This window comes from Heterodontus francisci, chromosome 36, assembly GCF_036365525.1.
Source record: "Heterodontus francisci isolate sHetFra1 chromosome 36, sHetFra1.hap1, whole genome shotgun sequence".
In the NCBI taxonomy this organism is placed as follows: Eukaryota; Metazoa; Chordata; class Chondrichthyes; order Heterodontiformes; family Heterodontidae; genus Heterodontus; species Heterodontus francisci.
The window spans coordinates 18,751,379-18,762,440 of NC_090406.1; the positions used below are offsets into that span (position 1 = coordinate 18,751,379).

At 47.5% G+C, this 11,062-nt stretch overlaps 1 protein-coding gene across 1 annotated transcript in view; it reads right to left on the minus strand.

The window, feature by feature from the left end:
* Window positions 1–10,218, minus strand: part of atp5f1d (ATP synthase F1 subunit delta) — a 34,591-nt gene extending 24,373 nt beyond the window's left edge. The window contains exon 1 of the mRNA XM_068016253.1: window positions 9,984–10,218. Coding sequence (XP_067872354.1) covers window positions 9,984–10,127 — 144 coding nt within the window. The 5' untranslated portion in view covers window positions 10,128–10,218. The remainder of the gene's footprint in view (window positions 1–9,983) is intronic.
* Between the last annotated feature and the right edge of the window lie 844 nt (window positions 10,219–11,062).

Here is an 11,062-nt window from a genome sequence, read left to right on the forward strand (position 1 = left end):
GCAGCTACATAAATACTGTGGCTACAACAGCACCTTAGAGGCTGGGCATTCTGCAGAGTGATTCACCTCCTGACTCTCCAAAAGCTTCCGCCATCCACAAAGGCACAAATCTGGAGCGTGATGGAATACTCCCCATTTGCCTGGATGAGTGCAGCTCTAACACCATCCAGGGCAAAGCAGCCCGCTTGACTGGGACCCCATCCACCCCCTTAAATAATCGCTCCCTCCACCAGCAGCACACCGCAGCTGCAGTGCATACCATCTACAAAAAAAACTGCAACTCGCCAAGGTTTCATTGCAGGAACCTCCCACCGCTTAGAAGGACAAGGGCAGCATAGGCATAGGAACACCATCACCAAGTACCCCTCCAGGTGACACACCATCCTAATTTGTAAATATGCCAAGTCACCATTCCTTCATTGTCAGTGACACAATCCCTCTCAACAGCACTGTGAGAGCACTTTCACTAAATGGTCTACAGCAGTTCAAGAAAGTGGCTTATCACCACCTTGCCAGCAAAGCTCACATCCAATGAATGAATAAAAAAAATACATAGTTTATCATTTTGTGCAGAGACCTTTTGTGTTGCTGAATCTGTATTTGAGTTTTCCCCCTACGTACATTTGATCAGAAGCAGAACAAATTGCTGGACAATGAGGGGGGGAATGGACAGGTACTGCAGCTGCTTTGCCTCTGGAAGAGCAGCCAGCTAACAGTGATTAAGTGTGCCAGAGGCAACATTTGTTCTGAAAAGCCGGCTGGATAACAGAAATTGTACTTCATGCTAGCATCGTATTGCAAATGATAGGTGCCTCAGCTAGTGGATTGAGGGGGACAAGCAGGGCGCTGCTGTCATGAGTGAAGGTGTGGGCAATAGGAAAGACGCAGGTAAGGGCCTTGTTGACAATGGCAAGTAAAATGAATAAATATCTCCCAATATGCACAATAGGGTTCCCCTTGTCCTTACTAACCTCCACATTCAACAGATCACCCTCTGCTATTTACGCCATCTCCAGCATGACACCAAACACATTCCCCCCCCAACATTTCAGCATTCCAAAGGAACCGTTTCCTCCATGACAACCAGTCCACACTCAACGACCCCCAACACACCCCCTTCTCACAGCACTTCCCGTGCAAGGCAGGAAATCCAACATTTGCCCTTTTTACCTCCACCCTTCCAACCATCCAAGGCCCCAAAGTACTCCTTCCAGGCAAAACAGCAATTTACTTATACTTTTTTCAACTTAGTATACTGTATTCATTGCTCATGATGCAACCTCCTCTACATCGGGGAGACAAGAGCGGGTGACCACTTTGCGGAACAGCTAGGTTCAGTCTGCAAGTGTGATCCGAGCTTCTGGTTGTCTATCATTTTAATTCTCTGCCTCACCTCCACTGTGACCTCCCTGTCCTCAGCCTCCAATGGTGCTCAATGCGGCACAATGGCGCAGTGGTTAACACCGCAGCCTCACAGCTCCAGCGACCCGGGTTCAATTCTGGGTACTGCCTGTGTGGAGTTTGCAAGTTCTCCCTGTGTCTGCGTGGGTTTCCTCCGGGTGCTCCGGTTTCCCCCCCACATGCCAAAGACTTGCAGGTTGATAGGTTAATTGGCCATTATAAATTGGCCTTAGTATAGGTAGGTGGTAGGGAAATATAGGGACAGGTGGGGATGTGGTAGGAATATGGAATTAGCGTAGGATTAGTATTAATGGGTGGTTGATGGTCGGCACAGACTCGGTGGGCCGAAGGGCCTGTTTCAGTGCTGTATCTCTAAACTAAACTAAACTCCAGGCTTAGCACCTCATCGCTCAAGTTCCGATTTGGATTTTTTCAGACAGCAGCTGTTGAAGATTCTATTTCCCACTTACACCTCCTCTAGACCCATCTTTTGCTTCTTTACTTGTCCCATTATCATCTCCTTTTGCCTTGCACCATCATCCCTATTGTCATATAATCTCTCCTGCCTTAGATATTCCCATTGTTCTCCCACCACTCCCCTTTCCCTGCCTTTATACTTGCTTGAAACCATCTTTAACTTTAACTGTCTCTCTCTCTCTCTCAGATGCTGCCTGACTTGCTCAGCATCTCCAGCACAATTTTCATTTAAAAATCATTGAATGGAGAATTGTTATGAATAAATTGATGTAAATTTGTGACTGCATATTTGTTACTTTTATAGGGCAGTGTTTGAACAGAAATTGCACTTATACAAATTCATTCAAGGTAATCATTTTCCATTATCACATTTAAATGCTAGTAAATGGTATTCTGATGCTAGCAGCCATTTGCATAAATGAATTTTGTGCCAAAAGTCACTATACTCAGTCTTTTTAACAAGCAAAGCCAACAGACATGCAGGAGGTGGTTATAGTTTTAATTCCTTAATCTCGGTGTGGGCGTATGATTTAAGTACATACTGAGTAAAAACTAAGTACCGGAAAGGTGGACTGATACACCGCACCAAACATGAAAAAAGGAAAGAAGGTACCAGCCCTTCGCTTTGCAAGCTGGAACGTCAGAACTATGTGCCCTGGCCTGTCGGAAGACATTACACAAATCAACGATTCTCGGAAGACCGCCATCATTAACAACGAGCTCAGTAGATTCAATGTGGACATTGCAGCACTTCAGGAGACTCGCCTCCCCGCGAGTGGCTCTCTAGCAGAGCAAGACTGCACCTTCTTCTGGCAGGGCAGGGATCCTGAAGAACCAAGACAGCATGGAGTGGGCTTCGCCATCAGAAACTCCTTGCTCAGCATGATAGAGCCTCCCTCAAATGGCTCGGAACGCATACTGTCCATCCGACTGCTCACCACCTCTGGTCCAGTACACCTACTCAGCATCTATGCTCCAACACTCTGCTCCCCACCTGAAGCTAAAGACCAGTTCTATGAACAACTCCATAACATTAGCAGCATCCTCAACACCGAACACCTATTCCTGCTGGGGGACTTTAATGCCAGGGTTGGGGCCGACCATGACTCATGGCCCTCCTGCCTTGGGCGCTATGGCGTTGGAAGGATGAATGAGAATGGACAGAGACTGCTTGAGTTGTGTACCTATCATAACCTCTGCATCACCAACTCGTTCTTTCACACTAAACCCTGTCACCAGGTTTCATGGAGGCACCCAAAATCACGTCATTGGCACCAGCTAGACCTCATTGTCACAAGGCGAGCCGCCTTAAACAGTGTTCAAATCACACGCAGCTTCCACAGTGCGGACTGCGACACCGACCACTCCCTGCTGTGCAGCAAGGTTAGACTCAGACCAAAGAAGTTGCATCATTCCAAGCAGAAGGGCCACCCGCGCATCAACACGAGCAGAATTTCTCACCCACAGCTGTTACAAAAATTTCTAAATTCACTTGTAACAGCCCTTCAAAACACTCCCACAGGGGATGCTGAGACCAAGTGGGCCCACATCAGAGACGCCATCTATGAGTCAGCTTTGACCACCTACGGCAAAAGTGCGAAGAGAAATGCAGACTGGTTTCAATCTCATAATGAAGAGCTGGAACCTGTCATAGTCGCTAAGCGCATTGCACTGTTGAACTACAAGAAAGCCCCCAGCGATTTAACATCCGCAGCACTTAAAGCAGCCAGAAGTACTGCACAAAGAACAGCTAGGCGTTGCGCAAACGACTACTGGCAACACCTATGCAGTCATATTCAGCTGGCCTCAGACACCGGAAACATCAGAGGAATGTATGATGGCATGAAGAGAGCTCTTGGGCCAACCATCAAGAAGATCGCCCCCCTCAAATCTAAATCGGGGGACATAATCACTGACCAACGCAAACAGATGGACCGCTGGGTTGAGCACTACCTAGAACTGTACTCCAGGGAGAATGCTGTCACTGAGACGGCCCTCAATGCAGCCCAGCCTCTACCAGTCATGGATGAGCTGGACATACAGCCAACCAAATCGGAACTCAGTGATGCCATTGATTCTCGAGCCAGCGGAAAAGCCCCTGGGAAGGACAGCATTACCCCTGAAATAATCAAGAGTGCCAAGCCTGCTATACTCTCAGCACTACATGAACTGCTATGCCTGTGCTGGGACGAGGGAGCAGTACCCCAGGACATGCGCGATGCCAACATCATCACCCTCTATAAAAACAAAGGTGACCGCGGTGACTGCAACAACTACTGTGGAATCTCCCTGCTCAGCATAGTGGGGAAAGTCTTTGCTCGAGTCGCTCGGAACAGGCTCCAGAAGCTGGCCGAGCGCATCTACCCTGAGGCACAGTGTGGCTTTCGTGCAGAGAGATCGACCATTGACATGCTGTTCTCCCTTCGTCAGATACAGGAGAAATGCCGTGAACAACAGATGCCCCTCTACATTGCTTTCATTGATCTCACCAAAGCCTTTGACCTCGTCAGCAGACGTGGTCTCTTCAGACTACTAGAAAAGATCGGATGCCCACCAAAGCTACTAAGTATCATCACCTCATTCCATGACAATATGAAAGGCACAATTCAACATGGTGGCTCCTCATCAGTGCCCTTTCCTATCCTGAGTGGTGTGAAACAGGGCTGTGTTCTCGCAACCACACTTTTTGGGATTTTCTTCTCCCTGCTGCTTTCACATGCGTTCAAATCCTCTGAAGAAGGAATTTTCCTCCACACGAGATCAGGGGGCAGTTGTTCAACCTTGCCCGTCTAAGAGCGAAGTCCAAAGTACGGAAAGTCCTCATCAGAGAACTCCTCTTTGCTGACGATGCTGCTTTAACATCTCACACTGAAGAGTGCCTGCAGAGTCTCATCGACAGGTTTGCGTCTGCCTGCAATGAATTTGGCCTAACCATCAGCCTCAAGAAAACGAACATCATGGGGCAGGACGTCAGAAATGCTCCATCCATCAATATTGGCAACCACACTCTGGAAGTGGTTCAAGAGTTCACCTACCTAGGCTCAACTATCACCAGTAACCTGTCTCTAGATGCAGAAATCAACAAGCGCATGGGTAAGGCTTCCACTGCTATGTCCAGACTGGCCAAGAGAGTGTGGGAAAATGGCGCACTGACACGGAACACAAAAGTCCGAGTGTATCAGGCCTGTGTCCTCAGTACCTTGCTCTACGACAGCGAGGCCTGGACAACGTATGCCAGCCAAGAGCGACGCCTCAATTCATTCCATCTTCGCTGCCTTCGGAGAATACTTGGCATCAGGTGGCAGGACTATATCTCCAACACAGAAGTCCTTGAAGCGGCCAACACCCCCAGCTTATACACACTACTGAGTCAGCGGCGCTTGAGATGGCTTGGCCATGTGAGCCGCATGGAAGATGGCAGGATCCCCAAAGACACATTGTACAGCGAGCTCGCCACTGGTATCAGACCCACCGGCCGTCCATGTCTCCGCAATAAAGACGTCTGCAAACGCGACATGAAATCGTGTGACATTGATCACAAGTCGTGGGAGTCAGTTGCCAGCATTCGCCAGAGCTGGCGGGCAGCCATAAAGACAGGGCTAAATTGTGGCGAGTCGAAGAGACTTAGTAGTTGGCAGGAAAAAAGACAGAGGCGCAAGGGGAGAGCCAACTGTGCAACAGCCCCGACAAACAAATTTCTCTGCAGCACCTGTGGAAGAGCCTGTCACTCCAGAATTGGCCTTTATAGCCACTCCAGGCGCTGCTTCACAAACCACTGACCACCTCCAGGCGCATATCCATTGTCTCTCGAGATAAGGAGGCCCAAAAGAAAGAAATGGTATTCTGATGCTGGCAGCCATTTGCATAAGTGAATTTTGTGCCAAAAGTCACTATACTCAGTCTTTTTAACAAGCAAAGCCAACAGACATGCAGGAGGTGGTTATAGTTTTAATTCCTTAATCTCGGTGTGGGCGTATGATTTAAGTACATACTGAGTAAAAACTAAGTACTGGAAAAAACAGCAGGTCCACCAGCATTTGATCTGAAAAGTAGAGGATGATCCGTTGAATGTGGAGACTGGTGGGGTGGAAGGTGAAGAGAAGGGGAACCCTATCATAGTTCCAGGAGGGAGGGGAAGGGATGAGAGCAGAAGTATGGGAAACAGAATGGAAAGTGTCAAGGGCCCTGTCAACCATTGTGTAGGGGAATCTCAGTTGAGGAAAAAGACATATCAGAAGCACTTGTGTAGAAGGTGACTGTCAGAACAGATTCAACGAAGATCAAGAAACTGGGAGAATGGAAGTTTCCTTACAGGAAGCAGGATGGGAGAAAGTGTAATCAAAGTAAATGTGGGAGTTAGTGGTCTTCGAGTGGATATTGGTCGATTGCCTCCATTTCTGGGGATAGGCTGTGAAGTTGAGGAATGGGAGATGGACCACATGAAGACGACGAAAGGGTGGAAACTGGAAGAAAAGTTGATGAACCTACCCAGTTCGGAGCAAGAGCAGGAAACGGTACCAGAGTTATCAACGTACTGGGGAAACAAAAAAGAGGTCAGGGGGAACCTGTGTAGGACTGAAACAAAGAATGTTCTACATAATTCCACAAAAAGGCAGGCATATCAAGGAAACATATGGGTTCCGATAGTCACTCCTTTTACTTGGAGGAAATGAGAAGAGTCAAAGGAGAAGCTATTCATGAGAACACAAGTTCAGCCAGACAGAGGAGGAGGATGGTAAATGTGGACTAGTTAGGCCTCTCCTAAGAAAGAAGCAGAGCACCCTCAGGCTGTCTGGTGAGGGATGGAGGTGTAGAGGGGTTGGACATCCATGGTGAAAAGGAGATGGTTAGGGCCAGGAAACTGTTAAAGTGGCGTAGGTGTAGGACAAGGAGAGGAAACATATGATCGAGATAGGAAGAAATGAGCTCCATGGGGCAAAAACAGGCTGAAACAATGGGTCTCCTAGACAATTCCATTTGTGGATCTTGGGAAAGAGGTAGAAGCAGGTTGTGCAGGGTTAGGGGACTATGAGATTGGAGGTCGTGAAGGGACGATCTCCAGAGATGAGGTCAGTGACAGTCTTGGAAACAATGGCTTGCTGTTCGGTGGTGGGGTCATGGTCCAGGGGAGGTAGGAAGAAGTGTCAGAGAGTTGGTGTTCAGACTCCACAAGGTAGAAGTCAATTCGCCAGACAACAGCAGCAGGTTTAATAACGATGCTGGAGTTGGACCTGTGAGAACGGAGCACTGCAAGTTCAGAGGGAGGTAGGTTAGAGTGAGTGAGGGAGCAAGAAATTTAGATGGCTGATGACATGCCAGCCGTTCCCAATGAAAATATCTACAGGAGGATAGAGGCCAGAGTGCTGCAGGTGAAATGAGAATCATAAAGATGAGGGAAAGGGTCCACTGTACAGGGGGAAGACACCTTTCCAAAGGTGGGCATGGAGGCAAAGAAAGAGCAGAGCATCGTGCCATGCTCAAAATTCATTAAGATGGGGGCGTAAGGGGACGAAGCTGACGCCTTTGCTGAGGACTAATCATTTGGGGTCAGAGAGGGGATAGTGAAAAGGTGGCAAGGGGTGAGATTAGAAGAAATGGAGTTAAAGAAAAGTGAAAGTAAAGAAGGATCTGGAGGGGCATTGGTATCCATCAGTTTCTGGTCACTTGTCATTTTAATTCGCCACTCTACTCCAACCTCTGCCTCCTACAAAGTTTCAATGAAGCTCAACATAAAGTCAAGGAACAGCACCTCATCTTTCAATTAAGCACTTTACAGTCTGCTGGACTCAACAACTGCATTCAACAATTTCAGATCATAACCCAGCCCCCATTTTTTTCCAGACAGCAGCTATTGGTAATGATTCTGCTATTCCCACTTCCACCTCCACTAGACCCATCCTCTGACTGGAAGCAGAATGCTGGCTACAAAACAAAAGAGTGGGTTAAAGATAGCTACTCAGACTAGCAAAAGGTATGAAGTGGTGTTCCAGAGGGATTGGTGCTGGAACCGGCATTGTTCACAATTTACATTAATGATTTATCAAAGTCACAAATGATATCCTATGTAACAGCGACAAAGGTAAACTTTCCCTCCTCATCCTTCTTGACCTGCCTGTAGCACTTTGGTATGGTTGACCACACCAGGCTCCTCCAACAGCTCTGCACTGTTGTCCAGCTCCATAAATAGAGGTACTGAATACGAAAGGGATGTTATGCTGAACTTTTATAAAGCTCTGATTAGGCCACAACTAGAATATTGCATCCACTTCTGGTCACCATGCTTTAGGAAGGATGTAAGGGTCTTTGAGAGGGTGCAAATGAGATTTACCAGAATGGTTCCAGGAATGAGGGATTTTAGCGACAAGGGTAGGTTGGAGAAGCTGCTTTTTTTTCTTTCAAGGGATATTAGCATAGCTGGCAAGATCAGCATTTGTTGCCCATCCCCAATTGCCCTTGAAAACAGAGTGGCTTGCTAGGCCATTTCAGAGGGCAGTTAAGAGTCAACAACATTATTGTGGGTCTGGAATCACATGTAGGCCAGACCAGTTAAGGACAGCAGATTTCCTTCCCTAACAGACATTAGTGAACCAGACGGGGTTGTTCTCCTTGGAGCAAAGGAGGTTTAGAGATACAGCATTGAAACAGGCCCTTCGGCCCACCGAGTCTGTGCCGACCATCAACCACCCAATTATTCTAATCCAACACTAATCCCATATTCCTACCAAACATCCCCACCTGTCCCTATATTTCCCTACCACCTACCTATACTAGTGGCAATTTATAATGGCCAATCTACCTACCAACCTGCAAGTCTTTTGGTTTGTGGGAGGAAACCGGAGCACCCGGAGGAAATCCACGCAGACACAGGGAGAACTTGCAAACTCCACACAGGCAGTACCCAGAATTGAACCCGGGTCACTGGAGCTGTGAGGCTGCGGTGCTAACCACTGCGCCGCCCCGGAGAGATTTTATAGAGGTGTATAAGATTATGGCAGGTTTTGATAAGAGCAAGGTCTAAGGGACACAGATTTCAAGTTTTGGACAGGAGATATAGGGAGGGATGCAGGGAAAAACTTTGTTACGCCTCAAGAGGTAATGGCCTGAAGTTGCTGATTGCTGGGCATGTTGCAAACTTCACACGTTTTAGTGATTGACAAAGCCCAACTTGCTGATTGGTAGATAAGGGAGGGCTTCTAGTGTAATTTTGAGAGAAGCAGTCTCAAGTATTAGCAGACAAGTGAGAATGCCAGAATTAGCAAATCAAAAATGGCCACAACCATTACTGCAGCACAAGTCAAAGAATTTGAAAGCCAAATTCTACATGCTGATGGTGGCGTACCGACTTCAGTGAGTAAAGAACGTGACCTGTTTATAGTCAGCTTTTTACAATCATTTGAGTATACAAAAAATGCCATTTGAAACCAGAAACCTCCCTTGTCTTTACTTTCTTGTTTTAAATAGATCATTTTCATAGTTTGTGACATCGTGAAATTCAATTGTGTGAAATAATGAAATTCACTATTCTTAAAATGTCATGACCATAAAGTTTGTAAAATTTGACTGTGAACTTGGTAGGGCCCTAGTGATAAGGGTAAAGTAGCCTGAGGAGAGCCCCGTGTGGAGCATGGCCTATTTTCTGTGGTGTACACTTGGAAGTACACGGTATCGAGGCTTCAAATGAATGCAGCACAAAAAAAGTACCTGATGCAATTAAGCAAAAGCAGAAATACCCCAATACATGAAAAGCTATATCTAAAAATAAATCACAAGGATACCAGAACAGAGAGGATATACTAATGGGGAAAGGGTAAACAGGCTGGGCTCTGTTCTTTAGCCAAGAGGTGACCTGACAGAGGCCTTTACAATTACAATTCTTTTTGCCATGTTTAACCGAGCTGACCTACCTCTGCTGGAAATATCATGGGTGAGAATGCATTGCAACTTGCCTCCCTCGGGAAGAAAACCATCCGAACCCAGTAATAATCGGAAACTATAAAAACAGGCAAATAAAGGAAAGTTCATACTCTGTGCATTCCCTCACAGAAGCCTTGGATTTCCCTGGCTGGGTCCCCGGCGCTAAGGCCAGGGTCAGGCCTCGGCCTTACCTCGGTGGGAGAGACGAATGTAAAAGACATCTTAACAGCCGAGGAAGACGACGGTGCCACTTCAGCGTAGCCCCTGGCCAGAGCTGCCCGGGCCAGGTGCAAGGTACAGGGCCGGAGCATAGCGTGGATCCGGGCTGCGAACATCCCGAGTTTTTTCTCCTCACAATCAGACCCGCGCCCGCAGCTCGAGCAAGGACAAGCAACTACCCAGCCTGCCCCGCGGCCGATGCCCCGCCTCCCACCGGCCCGGCAATCTGCGCGTGCGCAGGCACGCACTGAGGCATGCTGGTCTCTGGAAATCTGAAATAAAAAAGAAAAAATGCTGGAAATACTCAGCAAGTCTGGCAGCATCTGTGGAGAGAGAAGCAGAGTTAGCATTTCAGTCAATGACCTTTCATCAGAACTGGCAAATGTTAGAAATGTAATAGGTTTTAAGCAAATAAAGTGAGGGTGGAGAGAAAAGAGAACAAAAGGGAAGATGTGTGATTGGACAGAAGGCCGGAGAAATTAACTGACAAGAAGATCATGGGGCAAAGACAAAGAGAGGGTTATAATGGTGTGGTGAAAGACAAAGCATTAAGGCAGAGTGACTGTTAATGACAGAATAATGAACAGTTGAATATGACTGCATAGGCGTTGCCAGTAGTCATTTGAGCAGCGCCTGGCTGTTCTTTGCGCAGCGCTTCTGGCTGTTTTAAGTGCTACAGATGTTAACTCGCTGGGGGCTTTTTTGTAGTTCAGCAGTGCAATGCGCTTAACGGCTATGACAGGTTCCAGCTCTTCAAAATGAGATTGAAACCAGTCTGCATTCCGCTTCACACGTTTGCCATAGGTGGTCATGGCTGACTCATAGATGGCGTCTCTGATGTGGGCCCACTTGGTCTCTGCATCCCCTGTGGGAGTGTTTTGAAGGGCTTTTTCAAGTGAATTTAGACATTTTTGTAACAGCCGTGGATAAGAAATTCTGCTCGTGTTGATGCGCGGGTGGCCCTTCTGCTTGGAGTGATGCAGCTTCTTTGGTTTGAGTCTAACCTTGCTGCACACCAGGGAGTGGTCGGTGTCACAGTCCGCACTGTGGA